The sequence below is a fragment of the Orbilia oligospora genome (assembly GCF_000225545.1).
Source record: "Orbilia oligospora ATCC 24927 unplaced genomic scaffold scaffold00169, whole genome shotgun sequence".
Classification (NCBI taxonomy): domain Eukaryota; kingdom Fungi; phylum Ascomycota; class Orbiliomycetes; order Orbiliales; family Orbiliaceae; genus Orbilia; species Orbilia oligospora.
Window position 1 is genome coordinate 396,714 of NW_011645726.1, and position 19,254 is coordinate 415,967.

General features: G+C 43.6%; 7 protein-coding genes across 7 annotated transcripts; 5 read left to right on the plus strand and 2 right to left on the minus strand.

The window, feature by feature from the left end:
* Positions 1 to 3,430: 3,430 nt before the first annotated feature.
* On the minus strand, positions 3,431 to 4,276 carry AOL_s00169g111 (uncharacterized protein; the record flags this gene model as incomplete). The annotated part of the gene is made up of 3 exons (XM_011127468.1): positions 3,431 to 3,688; positions 3,753 to 4,063; positions 4,162 to 4,276. 3 exons carry the CDS (start codon positions 4,274 to 4,276, stop codon positions 3,431 to 3,433), a joined length of 684 nt encoding a protein of 227 aa, XP_011125770.1.
* Positions 4,277 to 6,742: 2,466 nt separating this feature from the next.
* On the plus strand, positions 6,743 to 8,569 carry AOL_s00169g112 (uncharacterized protein; the record flags this gene model as incomplete). Its single annotated transcript, XM_011127469.1, has 4 exons — positions 6,743 to 6,916; positions 7,004 to 7,051; positions 7,153 to 7,274; positions 7,348 to 8,569. The coding sequence occupies 4 exons, from the start codon at positions 6,743 to 6,745 to the stop codon at positions 8,567 to 8,569; spliced, it is 1,566 nt and encodes a 521-aa protein (XP_011125771.1).
* A 447-nt stretch (positions 8,570 to 9,016) lies between these two features.
* On the plus strand, positions 9,017 to 9,501 carry AOL_s00169g113 (uncharacterized protein; the record flags this gene model as incomplete). The annotated part of the gene is made up of 2 exons (XM_011127470.1): positions 9,017 to 9,176; positions 9,290 to 9,501. 2 exons carry the CDS (start codon positions 9,017 to 9,019, stop codon positions 9,499 to 9,501), a joined length of 372 nt encoding a protein of 123 aa, XP_011125772.1.
* A 277-nt stretch (positions 9,502 to 9,778) lies between these two features.
* Positions 9,779 to 10,967, minus strand: AOL_s00169g114 (uncharacterized protein; the record flags this gene model as incomplete). The annotated part of the gene is made up of 2 exons (XM_011127471.1): positions 9,779 to 10,790; positions 10,864 to 10,967. The coding sequence occupies 2 exons, from the start codon at positions 10,965 to 10,967 to the stop codon at positions 9,779 to 9,781; spliced, it is 1,116 nt and encodes a 371-aa protein (XP_011125773.1).
* A 743-nt stretch (positions 10,968 to 11,710) lies between these two features.
* AOL_s00169g115 (uncharacterized protein) lies at positions 11,711 to 13,286 on the plus strand (the record flags this gene model as incomplete). Its single annotated transcript, XM_011127472.1, has 2 exons — positions 11,711 to 11,949; positions 12,035 to 13,286. The coding sequence occupies 2 exons, from the start codon at positions 11,711 to 11,713 to the stop codon at positions 13,284 to 13,286; spliced, it is 1,491 nt and encodes a 496-aa protein (XP_011125774.1).
* Positions 13,287 to 14,443: 1,157 nt separating this feature from the next.
* Positions 14,444 to 15,631, plus strand: AOL_s00169g116 (uncharacterized protein; the record flags this gene model as incomplete). The annotated part of the gene is made up of 2 exons (XM_011127473.1): positions 14,444 to 14,472; positions 14,596 to 15,631. The coding sequence occupies 2 exons, from the start codon at positions 14,444 to 14,446 to the stop codon at positions 15,629 to 15,631; spliced, it is 1,065 nt and encodes a 354-aa protein (XP_011125775.1).
* An 872-nt stretch (positions 15,632 to 16,503) lies between these two features.
* On the plus strand, positions 16,504 to 18,516 carry AOL_s00169g117 (uncharacterized protein; the record flags this gene model as incomplete). Its single annotated transcript, XM_011127474.1, has 1 exon — positions 16,504 to 18,516. One exon carries the CDS (start codon positions 16,504 to 16,506, stop codon positions 18,514 to 18,516), a length of 2,013 nt encoding a protein of 670 aa, XP_011125776.1.
* Positions 18,517 to 19,254: the final 738 nt, after the last annotated feature.

Here is a 19,254-nt window from a genome sequence, read left to right on the forward strand (position 1 = left end):
TATAAATTGGTGGAGAAACTTTTTTTTTGTTGTGTAATCATGTGGGTATCCCTGGCTATATTATAGTATCTGCATGTCATGATAGGGGGGGTTAGGATGTCGTGTGCAGGAGGACCCAGGTTTTCGGGACGAAGGGATTCTTGGAAGATAGTAGTCTAGAGGATGTGACTGGTGGAATTTGAACGTTCAATTTCCCTCAAGATAATATCATCTGGTAGAACATCGATGGCTTGCAAACAGAATCATTCAGTATCCCCATCTCCTCGTAGAATAAGAGCCTCTCCCACAAACTAGAAGCAGAGATGTCATGAAGTTCGAAGTCTGGATGAGATAAGATGTGTTGAAGCGTGGTCAAAATTATATTTAGCCCACGCCGCAAGTCCGCATTACGCTAAAAAACCTGCAACCAACCAACCTGGTCCGGCCCCACCAGTTCTCACCGACCGACATACACTTTGTCTCTCGGTACTTAAAAGGTTCTCTTATCCTGTGTTCCACCGCCTCACTCCAAACCCTGAAAACTACTAATCATTCCAGTATCATAGATGTACATACCCAAAAAAAAAGTGTACTATAATAGGTTTAGTTAGAAATGGTCCCTGTCGCGAATTCGCTTGGAAAAAAACAACAAGACAGATTTTGAATCTTACGGTCGGTGTGTGTATATGCAGTGCATGTTTCCTGGGGGTTATATTATATTATAGCTTTAAGTTTAGATCGTTGCCCGTGCGCGCTAGATGGTCTGCCAGGTACTTCTCTTCTAAGGAAGTAAGTACTTGAGGATCAGTTTTTAGATACATTGGAAGCCTCGCGAGGATAGATAGATAGATCTACGAATTAGATGGCCTCATTGGTGGGGATTTTTCTGTACCTGACATGTGTATACATACTCTATCGACATGCATCGCCTCACACCCCACTCACTCACCCGTCTGGCCGTCTTTGGTCGACGTTTCATCAATCGAGATATTTGTATTCCCCAGGCAAAAGAGAGAGAGAGAGAGAGAGAGAAAATAACCTTCGTTAGCTTGACGAATCTTTTTGTTTTTTGCTGCGGTCATGAAACAATGGAGAAAAATGGTACCTAAGAGGCAACTTGTCAGCAATGCAGATCGTGGTGCAGGTACACCTGCAGTTCGGTCGCGCGGCCCAAAACCCCCCCACCAACCATGTTTAGATCGCTTAATTCATGGGATTTAATATTTGTGGATGGGTGTGCAATGCAAAGGAAGGAAAGAAAAAGACAGAATTAGAGATATATATGTAAGGGGGGGTTTAGGAACCGGTTGAAATGAACAGGTAAAAAAAAAGTTATTTTCGGTACTCGGGAGGGAGGGATTATATTAAGATCGGAGCTCTTTTGTTAATCCCTTTCTTTTGCATGGCTTTGAGATCGGGATGTTGGTTTTGGTGGTTAGAGGCTGGATGTAAAGTATATCATGAGAACCAATTGGCTGCTATGGGAGCTAAGAGGCTCAACCAAGCGACAGAAGAAAAATAATAGAACAATCTAACAGAAAACATCAATAATCTAGGTACCAATGTACTTCCATAGTATGTAGGAGTATATAGGTAGTATTGTAGTATCACCCACCAAAGCGAGTCAGCAGTACAGTCCTTCCAACCCGCATGCAACCGACTCGCCGGCATACAACCCCAACCCGCCGTCTATAGATAACAAGTTTTATACATACCCCCCAAATCCCCAGGAAAGAAAAAGAGCGATATATCATCTCCAACCAGCACCCCATAAGAAAATCTTACGGTTTGACAGCATCCCTCGTCTACCCTAGATAGATAGAATACCGATAGATAAACCGCGGGATCTCCGTGCCGCTTACACACCCTTTAAAGTTCGAAAGCGGCATGAAGTTTCTCGACCGGGATTGGGATAGGCAGCTTGCACTTGCATTACCTATACTCACTTAGCTTACTTACGCATTGTCCTCCAAGCAAGCAAGAAAAAAGGGCGATAAGTTACAAGGGGGTTAACTTTATGTGTATGTATGTATGTATGAAGCCGTCTATATCGCGATATCGATGCCTACGATACGTCGATAATGCGCATGTAGGAAAAGTTTAGATATCATATCATGTTTTTCTTCGTTAAATTCGGCGAACATAGCGGATGCATGGCTGCTTTAAAAAATATCATGAAATTGGTTATACGTTTCGAAACTTTTAACAATATATTTCGTTTCGATATATAGCATAGATGTGTTTATTAAAACTTGCAAAGCATCTCGGTCGTCGTTAATGCCATTATCGATATCATCGTGCGATATACGTGTCGACCATTGCATCAAACGTGATTTTTGATCCCGTCCGATTTGCACATTGGACGTACCAGTACAAACTCCCCATATCCACCAGCAAAAATCCACAAACCCATCCAACATCTACACTTCCCGACCGTACAAAAAAACTCCAGCATTCCAAGCTGCTAAAAAAAAAATTAAAAAAAATTAATACCGCAACCAATATACCCCCCCCCCCCAACTTCCTCGAGGGGGGGGGAAGAGGGGGTACACAAGAGGACCGAGCAACTGCAGTTATCTTATCCTTTTCTTTAATTTAATTTTAACTTAATCGATCTTATCGGTCGTGTTAACTTGCGTGATACTTACCTCCACAACCTGGTCTAACAGTAATACAGCTAGTAAGAGTATTAAGTGCCACCTAATCCTCCTTCCCACCCCGGACCTTTCACGTCATCACGTATATAAATAATATAATATATCTCCAATACATATACATATCACTATTCACTATATAGATATATCTATATTATCTATATATATAATCATCAGAAAAACAGAGAGAGGGAGAAAATATCTTCGTCAATGATAACATCCATTATCATTCTTCTTAATTGGTATTTGTTATCTAGTTTATTCATATTAAGGAGCGTAAATTGGGTCAGCCTGGTGGTAATAACTGCCCTTACATCGCAGATCTGTCCTAGTCCTAGTCCTCCTCCTCTATCCCCTCTTGGGTGGAAAACGGGAGAAGGACCGGAAGGAATAAGTATATAAAAGGGTGGGTATATATGGTATACACGATGCCCTCTTCTTTAAAGGAAAGTAACAGAATATAAAAAACAGAACCCTGAGAAAAGCAAGATGTACGCCTGATGCCAAAAGCATGAACCCACGGACAGATGATTGGTAGGTAGGTAGGTAGGTATGAATGAGAAAAAGGGGTGAGAGGAGGTGATGAGGTGAAGGAAAACTATACAGGTCGGGATGGGATATAAAGTAGAAAAGAAGTCGCTAAAGGAGCACGAAGAAAAAAGAACAAGCACCCAGAATTTCAACCCATTAATAAACCGCCCCCTCACCACTACCGTCGAACAACAATAAGAAGACTCGTATATAATAAGCTAAAATAAACTTCAAGAAACCAAAATGTTAAAAAAAGATGGCGGGAACTACAATAGTCCGCTTAGTAGAACACCCATCGAGACTGCCAGCGATGCTAATAGTGTTGTAGCACCGATGGAGACGTGTGAGCCAGCGGCCATCTTTAGGTTTAACTCTTGAAGAGCGAGTTCGGTATAGTTGATTTGACGTTCTGAGTTGGCAAGGTGGTTCGCGCCTATGTTTGTGGAGTTGAAGCAGATGGTGTTCCAGATTTGAGGGTTACCGAAGCGTTGAGCTTCTGTGTCTGAGAAGGTAATGTCGGCGCACTGTTTTATCATATTAGCTTTTATGATCATTTTTATTAAAATCGTAGATTGTCAGAATGCATACATTGTATAAAGCGCTTCCGCTAGCGACAAGCTGAACGATCTGAATGGTGGCATTGACACCAGCCTTGACGAGTGGCTTTAGGGATGGTGGGATCTTGATGAGTGGAAGACAGAAGGTTCCGTTTCCTCCCGTTTGGTTGAACGTAGGAACCATGATATGATTCCATCTGTTAACATCGGTGGTTTCTTGGATCTTGTCTCCGATGGCGATGTTGATTGTGGTGAAGGCGAAGTCGTGGAGAGGGACGAATGCCATTGCGCCACCGTTTGTTGGCCAGTATGAGCGGTTGCCGGTAGATTCGAGACCTCCGCCTATAATTCATCAACGACATTAGTATTTATTTATTCTACTAGATTTATTTTTTATATATAATATATAGAGGAGAAGTTTGGGGAGAGTAGATTCGTACATGGGAATTGAAATTGGGTGTTGTAAGAGTTTCCTCTGTCTGGTGGGTATGTGATGACAAAGTGAGCGGAAGCTGTAGCCGCAAGAACGACAGCAGCGACGAGTGAGCGAAGCATCTTGTCGAGTTCTTTTTTGTGATAAAATAATAATATTAATTAGAGCCTGAAGAAAGGAACCGGTCGAAATAAGTATTTAATTTCGTGTCGGGTCTTTTTTTTGGTTGTTTGTCGTGGGTCGTTTGCCGTCGAAGAGCTCAAAGGTCAACTTTGAGCAGGTCGGGATTATTGATTAATACAGGCAAAAAAGAAGAAGTCCTCTTTCAATCCAGCAGGCGGGTGAGCATTTGCAACTGAAACTCTTGTCGAAGAGAGAATAAAAAGTTATCTTTTTTTATTTCGTGAATGTCTGGTCGGAGGAATTCCCGAGATCACGTTCGTTCTTTCGAAAGGATGTAAAAAGGTACAGTCGAAAACCACCAAGGAATCGAAAAAGAGAGAAAAGGGAAGGGGAAAATAAAAAAGCAGGGACGAAAAACCATGTGGGCGGCAGCTGCATTTTGAGTCCCCAATCCTGTCCGTCTTCCCATCTTTTCTTCATCTTCATGCACAGCTAACTCTTCCGGCTGTTGGTTGGTTCGATCGAAGAGAGCCCAGCCCAGCCTGCACGGAACATAATCCCACCGCCCGCCCAATGAACAAACCCGCTGCCTGTGAGCTATTTCTCAGCGGTTATAGATCGTTCACAAGGAAAATAAGAAAACACCATCAAAAAGGCGGTGGAGAGCGCTTCCTCCCGTTTGGCGATTGGCTCTAGTCGGACTTGGCTGCCACCCCAGTCTGCAGGTTTGGCCAATCAGGTGGCGTACCAACCTCGTCTGCAAATTATCCCGGTCCTGTTTGTTCAAGCAAGACAGGCAGGCAGGCATGTTGGACGGCAAGATTCGATGTCGGTTGGGGTCTTGAATTTGTCAAAGCTCCTCCTCAAGGCGATCGCTGTTGAAGCATTTGAGATTCTTTTTTTATATGCGATTCTGGATCACATTTTTCGAAGTCGCCGGAGACATGTTTCTCGGACTCGGATGCCGACAATTATTAGGACTCCGCAGCTAGTTAGTATAGTTAGTAACTACAAAAACAGTTAACAGCTGTGGAACCAACAGTGAATTCGAATTGGAGCTTTGCCGCATATCGATAAAACGAACAAGTTGGCTTGTTCAAACAAGAACCCCGCAGATCCTTTCGAACGCCCGCGCCCGTCCTTTTCGCAAGCCTTGCATCTTGCATCAATGCCATTCTTCCGGAGTCTTCCGTTCCTTTTTTTTATTCCCTGCCAGGTTCCCACCCTTTCTCTTCGATCAATCCAATCGGTCGCTATTTTTGGCGCTATACATGGGTAGAGAACAATACATCTGAAGGTTTCGCAGTTTCCGATCAAAGCTTGTTTTCTCTTGTGTTCATTTAAGAATCCCTTTTGGTCATGATTACAACATCTGATCGTCAGTCCAAATTTTTATTTTTCTCGAAGCGCGCGGTATCATAATATGTGTAATTTATTACTTGCAGAGAGGGTAACGTTCCCGTTTTTCTTGCCTTGCAAGGGGGTGGGGAGCTTTCGCTGCCGAATCTACCGAATCTTTCTAAGCTGATTCCCACACCCGGAATAGATGTGTATACTTGGATGAGAGTCATGTCATGATCAGAACCATATCAGATGTCATACACACGCACGTACATTTAATCGTTTAAAGACCAACGGACGGCTCGTTTTTATCCAGGCGGGAAACGAGTACCCTATAACTCTAGAATTTATACCCTTTCCCGTTCGTTAGAGCCAGTCGAGCGCGAGCGACTGGAGATAAGATGTAATTACAGGTTAGCGCGAACAGATATAAAGCGCTTTAAGTATCATGATAGTATAATATTCTTCAACTTCCACGGTTGATAATAATCTTGGTATACTATAGTTGAATCTGACACCATATAGTATATTGTCTTCCTTCTGTGTATGAGAACCAACATTGGAAATGCTTGGCATAAGATTCAGGTTGTTGCTCAAACAAAGTCACAAATTGCGCCGACTTGGTCTGCTGAGCTCTGGGTTAACACGACCAGTCTCAACAGGGAGGACTTAGGGGTGTTATACCCTTAGAAAGTCTTAGACATAAAGCAACAGACCTTCCAAGCTCCTACTTATATCCTCGCTCCCAGACTTCACCGTCGGTTCAATCGCGCTGTTATCAAAAACCCAATATTCTACAAATGTGTTGTGTCAAACTCAAAATCCACCCCGCAACAACTCCCAGCAATGACAATATAATGGGCGCGGTGATAGCAATGGCGTGCTTCCGGCTTTTGCTGTTATTGGCTGGGTTCAAGACTCCAGTTTGACTCAGCACGCGAAAAGGAGTCTGGGTATCAAGATCAAGACCAAGAAAATTATATAAATTGATAATACTTAGCTTAGGGGGTGTTTTGAATACCATTCCAATAACTTCCTCAATCGTGGTAGTCGCATGACTATAACTGTGGTTCGATTGATACCATCGTATTGTCGATATCTCTAAAGCGAGAATATAGATAAAGATGCTATCCTTCCGTTCTCCCATCGCCCATCGCGATGAAGAACCGTCACGCGAGACGTCTACAACGCGATCTCGTGTTCAGCTTAATATTTCCGAGAAATGGAGAGATCTTGTGGTTGCGAATTGGCATTTGGGGTTTACTGCGTTCGGAGGTCCGCCGGTTCATTTTCAGATTGTAAACTTCCCCCTTCCTCCCTTTCTTCCCTCAATAATAGTGCACGAAATTTATAAAAGGACTATTAATTTAATACGGATATTGTAGTTCCATACGAAGTTTGTGGATAGACTAAAATGGATTGATGAACAGATGGTAAGTTTATTACAGAAAGCCACTGCCTCCGTGTCCCGTTGGTGCATATAACATACCTAATATAATATCAAAAAAAACTAACAAATTTCATTTTATTGTAGTACCAAGAACTCTTCGCATTATGCCAGGCCCTCCCGGGTCCGGCGAGTACCAAAATGCTGTTCTGCATAAACTCAATCCACGGCGGCTTCCTCGGCGGCTTCCTTGCATTCTGCATTTGGAGGTTAGTCTTGTCTCCACCCCCCTAGTTCTGTGTTTATTCTAGATTCTCAATATATGCTAATGTATGATTTTAGTCTCCCCGGCGCCATAGGAATGTACGGTCTATCCCTCGGCGTCTCCAAAATCGGTGACAAAATGCCGTCACCGGTGTACGCCCTACTATCGGGACTCAACGCCGCAACGGTGGGGATAATCGCCCTAGCAGCAGTACAACTATCCGAAAAGGCTATAACAGATAAAATAACCAGGATCCTAGTATTCCTCGGAGGAGCCGTGGGGATGTTATATTCCGCACTGTGGTTTTTCCCCGTACTCATGCTCGCGGGAGGAGTAGCGACTGTGGTATGGGATTATCGATGGCTTCAGAATTTCTTCAAGAAGTTTAAAAAACAGAAGATAGAGAATCAAGAAGAATCCTTGGAAGAGGTAATAAGTGAAGCTCCGATAGTTCAAGAGGATGCAACATCAATAACTTCTACAACTACCCGTCAAAGAAGAAGAGACCACCAACATCAAGATCAAACCGCCATCCTCCCAGTCTCCACCCTTCCTTCTTCCCCAACCACCACCGTCGCTACACCCCAAGAAACCACAGAAGAAAAACAATTACTAACCTGGCGAACCGGTACCCTCGTAATCCTCGCCTTCTTCACAACCTTCATAGCAGTAATGGTCCTCCGCGGCACCTTAAAAGCCCCACCACTCCCTTACTCCGTCTTTGCAAACCTATACCTCGCGGGTACCATAATCTTCGGCGGAGGACCCGTGGTCATCCCACTCCTTCGAGATTATATAGTAGGAGAAGGATGGGTATCCAGTCGTGATTTCTTATTAGGACTGGCGGTAATCCAAGCTTTTCCCGGTCCTAACTTTAATTTTGCTGTTTATCTCGGTTCTTTGGCTGTTCGCAGTAGTATTGGTGGTGGTAATAATATACCGAAGGAATTAGGTGCCATAATCGGTTTCTTCGGAATATTCACACCGGGGATGATTCTTGCAGCTGGAGTAATGGGATTATGGTCTACAATCAGAAAGAAGAGATGGACGATATCCTTTTTGAGAGGGGTGAATGCTTTGGCTACCGGGTTAGTGTTTACGGCTGTTTATAGGCTTTTCCAGACAGCGGTGTTGGATGAGGAGTATAGCGGCGGGAGGGAGTTGGGGATCGATCCCTTTTGGGTGGCGGTTACGGCCACGAGTTTTGTGGGTGGGAGGTGGTTTGGGGTGGAGCCTTTCTTTGCGATATTGTTGGGTGGGGGATTGGGGATTGTTTGGTGGGGGGTTGTTAAGGCTTGATGGTATCGTGGTTGAGGGGTTTGTAACCACGTTGGTAATTGAATCTATGCTCCCATTTCTCCATGTGGGTTTGGTATGGTTTGTTCGATACGGGGTTTAAGGCGGAAATGAGTTCAACTTCATTATATATTGTGGTGGTATGTGAATAGCGAAAGCTTAAGGGCTCAATATTAATACCGTGATATATTTAAGAATTAACTCGAGAGTACTGTCGTATATGCCATTTTCACGATATTAAACTACTTCTTTCCACTATAAGGCGAGGAGAGGGGAGTACTTATGGATTTATATAAACCCGTCTCTCTCCCTTCTCTTTACCATTATAATTACCAGAAGTCTTTTATCCTTCCATACGAACCTGAGTATCTAAGATTCAATATACATATATCTTGAATAACTTGAATTTTATCTTCTCGTACTTTACAAAATTCTTATATACACACAAAAATGAAATTCCTCGCCACAATCCTCACAGCCCTCACCCTCGCCGGCCTAACCACCGCCATCGCCTCTCCAACCCTTATTAAAGAAAAAAGGGCAAATACCGGCTGCGATTGTAATAATAATAAAAAGTTGAAGATTAGGGACTCAAACGTCGCTGTTGCCGGTAATATATCCCCCCCCCCCTTTTTTTTTTTTTTTTCTTCTTTTTTTCTTTTTTTCTTTCTTCCATCATTACCCAAAACTAATGCAATTCTTTCTATTTTCCATTATCTATAGAACCAGCATTACTCCCAGCAGTCATTCCATCGGTAGATACGAAATCTACTCCGGATCCATCGAAGGATGGTTGTTTGAAGCAGTTGGAGCAATATGGTGCTTATGCTGATCCTAGGTGTATGGGGTATGGAGCGCCGTTGGAGTTGATTGATCATTATAGAGGGGGAAAGGTGGCTGATAAAAAGGCGGTGGTGGGGGCGGGTACTCAGTAGATTTGGGGGATGTTAGTGGGGTTTTGGAGTTTCTGACGTTAGTTACCTATATATCGCTTTTTTTGATTTGGGTTTATATTAGAGAGGAAATATATAAGACAAAGGAAGTTTACTTGATTGTGATTATTATGAGCATTAGAATAGAAAATGACTAAGAAAGATGTCATTATCGTGCTGGTTCATTATATTCGATCATTACATCGTAGTAGCTAATCCGTTAAAACCCAAAAATCCAATCCCTTACGCCATAAACCGCATATTCCAATGGAAAACAAACCTAGAAAAGCGACGGCACCGCCAACCGACCCGGTCGAGGTTCCCCCCAAGCATCCAACCCATACATATTCTTATACATCTTCGGCAAATACAACCTAAACGACAACAACGTCTCCTCCTCCACACTCTTCCATCCATCCTTCAACTCCTCTGCTTCACAAACATCAAAACAGTCTCCCGCCCACAATCCATGTATCTCCGCCACATTCTTTCTAACCGTTTCATCCTCCAGTCCTTGTAAACTAGGTGACCAAGTGATCAAGAATATAAAAACGATGGTGACAGCTTGATCTATCGGTATAATCTGAGATCTATAAAATACCGATTCGATCTCTGATTTTAGGGTTTTACCGATGGTGAACGGGATATATTCTTTCCTTGATAGATTACGAACAACGTAATTTGCAGTTTGGGAGTAAAGTCTTAACACCCCCTTATCAAGATCAATCGCACGATTAACCAACCGTCTAGTCCACCCCGGAAGTTCAGATGTCAAAGAAATTAAAAAATCCAACGGTGATATAGGGAATTTATTTCGTTGATTCCGTTGGAATGCTAGAGGTATCATCATTCTATTATTTATGATGCTGTCGTCTGATAAATCGAATTTATCGTAGTTTTTAAGAAGGATATGGGTTGTTTCGAAACGATCGTAGGTATGTCTACGATCGCCGGAACGGTAGGTTCGGAAGTAGACGGTGTCTTTGAGTTGGGTGGACATTTCTAGGGCGGTGTCGATTTCTTGGATGTGTGGTGGTAAGTCGGCGTTGACATCTGTGAGGGAACCTAGGCAGATGAGGGGGGTGTTTATCCATGCTCCTTTCATGCGGTCGTGTAGAGATACTCGAAGCTTTTGGAGACAGACGGAGAGGAGTGGATTGCAGGTTAAGGAGAGGGAGAGGATGTCGGTGAGGGAGTGGAGGTTGTCGGTTACTACGTAGAGGATTTCGGGGGGCAGGGCGAGGAGGGGACAGTTTGGTTGGGGGATGTTGCGGATTAGAGGGATGTCTAGGCTATTTTCAAGTTCTCTCTGTTTTAGTATTTGGATTGTTATAGATAATAATCAATGAAGTCTTGTCTACGTACCCTTGAAATGGATCGAGACCCGGCGCTGGAGCTCGGATTTCATTGAGAAGATGGCAGGCGAGGGCGCCAGCAGCCATTTTCTCCCAAGTAGAGCACCATGGCATTGCCTATAAACACAATCTATCAGTATCACCATTGTCTTTGTCACAATTGATATTAAAATTCATGGAGTTTTATTTTGATAGGCAGGATGTAAGTATGCTACCTCTTGGGTGGCGGGGCTGAACACCCTCCACAGCTGTGCCCCAGTACTCATTGCAGCTAGTTCCTTGTTTGATTCTATTTATATTAAATCTGACAATTGAATCAAAAGTGCCAGGACAGAGAAAATATAGTAGGATATGACGTAATACCGCTGGTAGTGAAGTTTGATAGTTGTCGGTGGTAATGTTGGATGTTTGAGGGTGAGGCCAGCGCCAGCTGCGCAGCTCGCATTGAAAGGATCCGCTGGGATGGAGCTGTTGGTGTGTTGGGGAATCCTGGATTTAGCCAAGAGAGAACAATTGCCAAATCAGGAAATTAGCCATTTCCGGCTGGTGATACACAATAGGCTAGTCTAAAGGTGGTATGTATAGCTTCATTATAGGAAATTCAATTTCGTTGCTTCTTTGGTGGACTGAACCTCATCCCTGCTTACATGCTCACATGATAACGAGAAAGCCGGGTCGCGAGAACAGTCATCCTTCGCATTCTCGTGCCTCGTCGCGTAGCGGTCGCCTCGTTTATTTATCGACACAACCTTTATATCAACCTCCAACCAACTTGAAAGGCAATAATCTTAAGTTCAACCAATTTCCAAGAGTCTTCTAGGGGAGGGGAATAGACAATTGGTCTAAAAATCGAAGAAATGTCGTACCAAACCGAAGGGAACGGGTTCTTCGCCGCCCTGCCCACCGAAATATGTCATTTCGTTCTGGGGTACATGGATAAACAATCCAGACATGCGTTCGCAAGATGTTCTCGTCATTGCTATTCCATCGCTTTTCCAGCTAGGTTCATTGGTGTTAAGCTTTCGGAGGTCAATCATAAGTATTGGCTAAAGGTGTTCACTCGGGGTTGGTTGGCGCCGTTGGCGCGATGGGTTCAGTATGTTACCCCTCAATTCTAATTCTATACATTATAGATGATGATATTATATTATAGTTATATAACTAACTGGAAATCGCTCTAGTACGGTGGTATTGGACATTGCGGACCTAAGATACCTAACAATCCTTCCATCCAAACTAACAGTCTTCCCAAACCTCCGAGGTCTAAACTTCCACATCCACGCCCCGAAACCCTTCGAAGGAAACGTATTCGCCGCGCTATTCCGGTTCCTCTGCACCCTTCCGTTTTATAATAATATCACATACCTTTCGATAAACTGGTATGCATACCAAGTCGTCTTCGACACCGACATCATCTTCATCGGCCAAGGTTTCGGAGCAGCACAACAAGAACAAGAAAGAAAGAAAGAAGAAAAAATGCGAAAGCAATATGATGAGGATATACAAATGTTTCCAGAAGTAAAGGAAATGATCGGCCCTCACCTTTCGAAAGTCCAAGTCATCGAGAAGACGTTATCCGGGGAGATATATTTCCCGAAAAATCTACAAACACTGGAACTGGGAATGGGTTCTCAGACGCCGTATTATTTGATCCCCATGCTTAATTGTTCAAACATCACGACTTTGATTTTTGATTTTTTCCCTTCGGAATTTAGGGATAGTAAGGCGCTTAGTAGCACTTTACAATTCCCTATGGTTACAACGATGGTTTTCAGTCATGTTGGGTTTTATGCGGAGACGAAAATCATTAATAACCATTTCCCGAACGTTGAGTTCATGTCGGTGACGAAGTATTGCACTTTACATTGGTCGGAATTCATCAAGGCTTTTCCAAAAGTCAAAATTTTTAACCTACCGTGGCATAAAATGCGTTGGCGGTATGTAGAGGTAGGATATCTGGAGCGAGCGATCAAGAAACTTTTAAAAGGTGGTCATCTTCCGCTATACCCTAAAATCTCGTTCTCTGGGAATTATGAAGTAGAAGATGGTGGGGGGATGAAGCATATCCATCTAATTTGTAAGATTTCTTTGAATTCAAGTGGAGGTCATGATATATATTGGGAAGGGGATACGGGTTATAAACTCGAAGACATGAAGTTGGCGGATTTTCAGGAGGAGATATTGAGGGATCCGAGGAGTGGGAGGGATTTGGATGGGTATTATGGGGATGATAGTTCTGGGGAGGAGATGGATGCTGGGAGTGATCATTCGGAGTATGTTGATAGTGGGAGTGATGAGTACGAGTTTTCGGATGGGGAGGAAGAGGAGGAATCGTATGGTGGTGATTCGGAGTATTGGGAGAGTGGGGATGAGGTGGAGGATGGGTCTGGTGAGGATACTGAGATGGATTTGGAGGAGAGTGGGGGGGTTTAATGGAATTATACTGATATCGAGGCGGCAGATGTAAACTAGTTGCGGGCCGCGCCTACTATTCAAGCCAGCGAAGTCGTCATTATATATAAACTAGCAAAAATCGGGTTTTAGAAAGCCACTAATTTTTAATAGAAAACCTATGATTTGTGTTCATATCTTTGGTGGTTCTGACTAAAACTCTACTAAAGAAATATAGGTTGTAACTGCTCTAATTCGTATTAAACACCCTAATACCGTATCATAACCAAAAAACTGTATTAATACGACGGTATCAATAAACCCTCCTTCTAGCACAGTAGGTTATTTAGGATATATACAAGCCATCTAGCACGTAAGTTATCTAGCCTGTGGACCTATCTAGGAATCTATTTGTGGAACTCGCTAGTGAGTTTGCTATTTTGTGAGCTCGTCTGTGCGCTAGTTGTTTATAAACTAGGGTTTGGATTTTTGATGCATATGCCATATAGGCAAAATACACAGTTGAGGAGTCTGGCGACAAGACAAGCTAAGAGGGGCTGGTACCAGCAAGAAAGGGGCTGGCGATAGCATTCCCCTTTATTATATAGTGTTTGCTCTTCGATATAACGCAGCGGTAACAACGGAATTTCGACGACAAATTCAGATAGCAGGACCTTACAACATAACATTTCAATATTTGAAAACGCGTTAACGGTTCAAAGAAGGGTTATTTGCAAGTAGCGACAAAAGATTGTCGTCAGAACCAATGGGGGACTTTGCGGTTTGTATGAGTCTTACATTGGAAAATTGAGTTTGCTTCTCGGAGATAACCTATTTTAGCCACGTAGCCGCTTCGATTCGTTCGGAAGTGTGAAGGGTCTGCGGTATTATAATATTAATTAATACTTGACCAGACTAAAGTTTTCTTGATCTTTGCAACTATACCTCTACAAAATACTACAATGTCCTCTACCACTACAACCCCCCAAGAAACCGAATCAGAGCTATCGCTCCTAGCTCTGCCTACGGAAATACTACTCTCGGTCATATCCTTTCTAGATTATGTTACGATAAACCGGCTCGCGCATTGTTCACGACGATGCTACCTCTTGACGTTTCGAAAGCGGTTCTCTGGAGTACAACTATGTTGGAAAAATTCGGCAGATTGTGAACACCTCAAACCGTTTTCCGACGAAGGAATGTTGTCGTCGTTCCGTGGGCATATTCGGTAAGTAATCTAGCCTAACGGTCTAGCTTCTACCCCTCAACGGGGCTTTCCTCCAGTAAATTGGGTATTTGAATAAATTACCTAACTACTTCATTAAATGGCTTTTTTTTCGGGAGAATATAGGAGCGCTACTGTCGAGGTCCACGACGCCGGACACCTACTTGCTCTAATACCTTTAATCAAACAGTTTCCAAACATCTCACAGCTAGAGGTTGTGGTCGAAAATTCTCGTTATTTTGAAAGAACACTCTATCTGGCAACTTTCCGTCTCCTCAGCACTCTACCATTCTACGATAACCTCAAAATACTTGATTTGAGATGGAGTGGCTATTATGAAAAGCAATATCGTAAAGGAGATTCGAAGTTTGCTTATCTAGAAGCCGCAGAATACGTACCAAACGGCAAGACTGTAGAATATGAAGATGAGTTCTCTGGGCTCATTTCCCTACCGGAACCACCATATAAAGTGCGGAATAGTGAAAAGAAGCAGTACAAATTCCGATTGGCGCAGTATGTACAAGTACAGCGAGACTTTCTAGGACCTTACATCCGGGAAAAAAAGTTTATTGGGCGCTTAGCCGAAATACGCCTACCGAAAGAACTTAAATCGCTGGGATTGAGTATTCAGCATGCTGAAATTCATTTACTCCCCCTGATCAATTGCGCGACATTGGATACCCTTATCCTCAAAAGGGCGAAAGAATTGAAGCACACTACCAACCCCACCAACCCGACTGAAATCCTCCAATTCCCAGCAATAAAGACACTCGTGTTATCCCCAGACACCGATAAGATTACCCTCTACTTACGCAAATTAACATTCCAATTTCCAAATGTGGAATCGTTCAGGCTGGTTGGCGGCTTTGTATGTCCGGACGCGGATTTCAACGACTTACCCAATTTTCCAAATTTGAGGCATTTGGAAACTTTTTGGCCGATAGATCGTGGTGTTATTAATTATGAAATTGAAGATGTTGAAGGTTTCTTGAGATTTAGGTTTAGGTATGGAGAGTGGAGGGAGTTGAGGAGCGTGAAGTTCACCGGCTGTGCAGATAAGCTGTACCCTGGGTCAAAAGAACACCGCCACAAGTCGTTAGTTTGTAATATTGAGAGGAAAGATGGAGAGTACTTGTTTGACTGGACAACCTGCGGGTGGTAATCATGAAACGGCCAGCCGTGAGCAAGGCTAAAGCCTGAGAGACGAATTCATTCAGTCAGTCAGTTTGTTGCATTTTGTTTGTTAAAAGTGTTGTTCCTGTACATCTCCATAGTACTGAGTATACATAGTAGTACATACCTCTTATATAGTACCTCCTAGTTAATCCGATGGCCATGGGAACGCTTAGATAGGGGTGACTCACCAATTTGCCGCAGCCACTTTGGGTATGATTTTTGTGAATTCTCTAGATAGTTTCGAGAATTGGCTGTTAGGCTTTTCCGCCCGGCGCGCAGTTGCAGTCGTGTGTTGCACTGCAACTGTGACGAAGTTTCCCCCCGGCTAGTTTTATGGTATGCATGAAAGCTAACTATAGTCACCGAAATGACGCGGGTCATTTCCTTCGACGCCCCGCGTCAGGACTGTATAAAGCGGCGAAAATCAGTTCGTTGAATCCATCGATGGTCATTAATTACATCTTCAAGGTATTCAACCGACAAGCTCAAACCACTTGAGTACACACTAGGAGATCGAGATATCGATGGCATACTTCGGCAAAGAGTTTGCAACATTTGCAACCGCGTTGAAGTCGGATTCCAACTGCCCGCTTCAGGAGCTACCCCTCGAATTATGTTTCTTGGTTATTGGATTTTTGGACTCGGACGGACTTAGGACGCTTGCGCATTCTTCAAAGTTTTGGTATCATTTTCTTTTCCCGTTTCGGATTCGGGGGTTGAAATTGTCTTGTCGGTATAAGCGACAATTGGGTGATTTGGAGAGGTTCAGCGATGGTAGATCTTTTGCGCCGTTGCGGCGGCATATTAAGTTAGTTACACATTCTATCCTCGAAGTTGGTTATGATTGTAGAATTCTAAATGAGAAATAACAGGTCCCTGAGAATTGAGGTGGGAGACGGAATCGCCAACTTGCCTCGTTGCATAGGCCTGTTGTCAGCCTTTACAGACATTACGAGCGTTACTATCTTTACGAACAGAGAACCCAATATTTCAATAAACCTATACGTTGCCATTATTTCCTGCTTGTCGACTTTACTTTTTTATGATGACATCGGGCGGCTAGAGTTTCGATGCCGCAGTGAAGATTTTTGGTGGGCGTCCGAAAATGACGACGAAGCTGAAGGAACTTGGCCAAGTCCGGGCCCATCGAGTCAATTCAACTCCCAACTGTTAAACGCACAGGACGACACTAGCTCGCCAGGATCTAATGCATCAGATCTTAGTACATATGACTCGGATAACTCGGACTTTACACATTCAGAGACCGGCTACCCGGAGCTTCCAAGAGACGAGGGTTATCTTCGTACAAACTTCCTCTCTTTCACAAATGGAAACGGACGGGACAAAAAAGTCTTTTTAGGGCGATTTATTTCCAACAATGCGTTTGATAAATTAACGAGGACTGGGAGGATACGCTTTCCCCGAAATCTCAAGTTTTTTAAGGCAGATATTGAGAGATATTTGCCATTCTGTTGCGTCCCACTGAGATACTGCCGAAACCCCATTGCTATTTCTATCAGAGTTTTATCTGAGCGGAACAGTATCATTGAAAACCCCGGGCAACCAGATGAAACCTTCGTCTTCCCCAGCATAAAGGCCCTTGAGATTCCTTACGGCTATTCACCAAACGGCGCCGAAGTTTCTAGCAATTTTGCGACACAGTTTCCGAATTTAACATCGCTGACAGTAATCTCCCCAGAGGTAGGATACGCCCAAGAAATCATCCGTATTCCAAATTTTCTCCATTTGGAATATCTCCATATACCTTCTATCCTGTGGGAGGAAGGCTCCAGCTCTACGATCCTTCGAAAAATGCAAGATCAAATGATGCAACGACTTAAGGCTGGAGAGTTTCCAGTTCTTAGAACTTATAAAGTTTCTGGTACTAGGGACATGGGATACGAGGGCCTTTGCTCCGGGGAAGCGACTGGTGTTATCTCGAGGCATGTTGATACGGAAGATCAAAACGAATGCTTGAAGTTTGAGTGGACAAATGATATTTATGATATTGTTCAATCGGATATAGCTGCTGATTTGGATAAATTATGGGACTCTGGAGAATTCTTCAAAGATACGAGACGGGACGACGGCGAACCGGAGGAATTTAGGCTGGATCGATATCTAGAAGAGTTGGGAACAGATGAATCGATATATGGTAGCGAAGACGAGAGGATAGAAATAGATAGAAAACGGGATATTAAAAAAGCAAGGAGACGGAAGGCACGACGGCGGAGAGAGAGAATAATCGAAGAAGATAACAAATGGGCCGAACCTGGTGTTACAAGTGAGGATGAATGGCTGGGTGGCAGTTCCCGAAGCCAACAATCATATGGATCAGAAGACGAAGAAACGCGAGGAGAGAAGAAAGAGGATGGTGACGAAAAAGAGGGAGAGGATGAGAATGGGCCTTTGCTTCCATACGCTTACGTGGACTTCGAAAACGTTACAAATGTCGTCGACGTGGGTAGCGAGACGTCAAGCATAGCCGAAAGCGAAGGCGAGGAAGAAGACGATGAAATCGGTCATACGGCCTCTCAGTATCTATCATTATCAATCGATGATGAAGGCACGGTCAATCCCGAAGACTCGGACGAGTACGAGGACTCAGAACTAAACGAAAATGACACCCAGGGAATGCTTAACAGCTACCAGGACCCACAATTCGACGTTTCTGATAACAATTGCCGATGGGAAGAGGAGGATAATAAGCAGTACGAATCGCAGTATTCGCAATTTGACACCCAAGAGTATCTAGCAAATGCAGCCAATATGGCGCAAGAAACGCCTCCAAAACCGGTAAAGTCTATAAATCTGACAATGGATCCGAGGGAAGTGGAGAAGATACGAAACAAGAATCTTTATCGGCGGTGAACGAATTTAGGAAAAATGGGGTATACGGTATAAGAGTGTCAGACGAGGTATATTTCTTATTTTCGTAGGGCAATTACAACCGTCATCGAGCAATGCATTTGGCCAGCTCATATTTTCTCATGTACGCCATATATGCATGTTGTAATATATAGATTCTATCGCCGGGGTCTCAATTAAATATTGATAGTATCAAAGGTACAAGTTGTCCCTAGCAATCTATTGACGCTAAATGGTACCCTAGCGCACACCAAAAAAAAAAAAAAAACAACAGAAAAGGGCATGTTTGAGGAACTGCACTGCTAGCTCGCCGCTCCCCGGGGAGACAATGCACACCTAAGACATATTACTGATAAGTAAGACTTTCCCACCTCCGCCATAAGACCGCATCAGAAACGTGGTCGGCTGCCTTTCGAATTACATGGATATCTCGCTTCGTTGTGCAGAGATGCGTCTGGCGTGCGGGATACGAAGGGGAAAAAAATGCAACTGTTTGCAATGCAAGTCCATGCCATCGGATAGAGAGCTTGAGGGGATAAAGCGAAAAACAGAAGGATGAGAAGAGGGGACGAGGTAAATGAGGAGAGCTCCGAAGTATAAACCCGACGAGATGTATGTCAGGTCAGATATATGGGGAACATGGCAAGGAATGTAACGTACAGCGAAGAACCCATGGTGCATATAGCGGCTCCTGAACGAGAAATAAGTACCAAAAGGTAGACTTTGGAGATGAAACTTGCC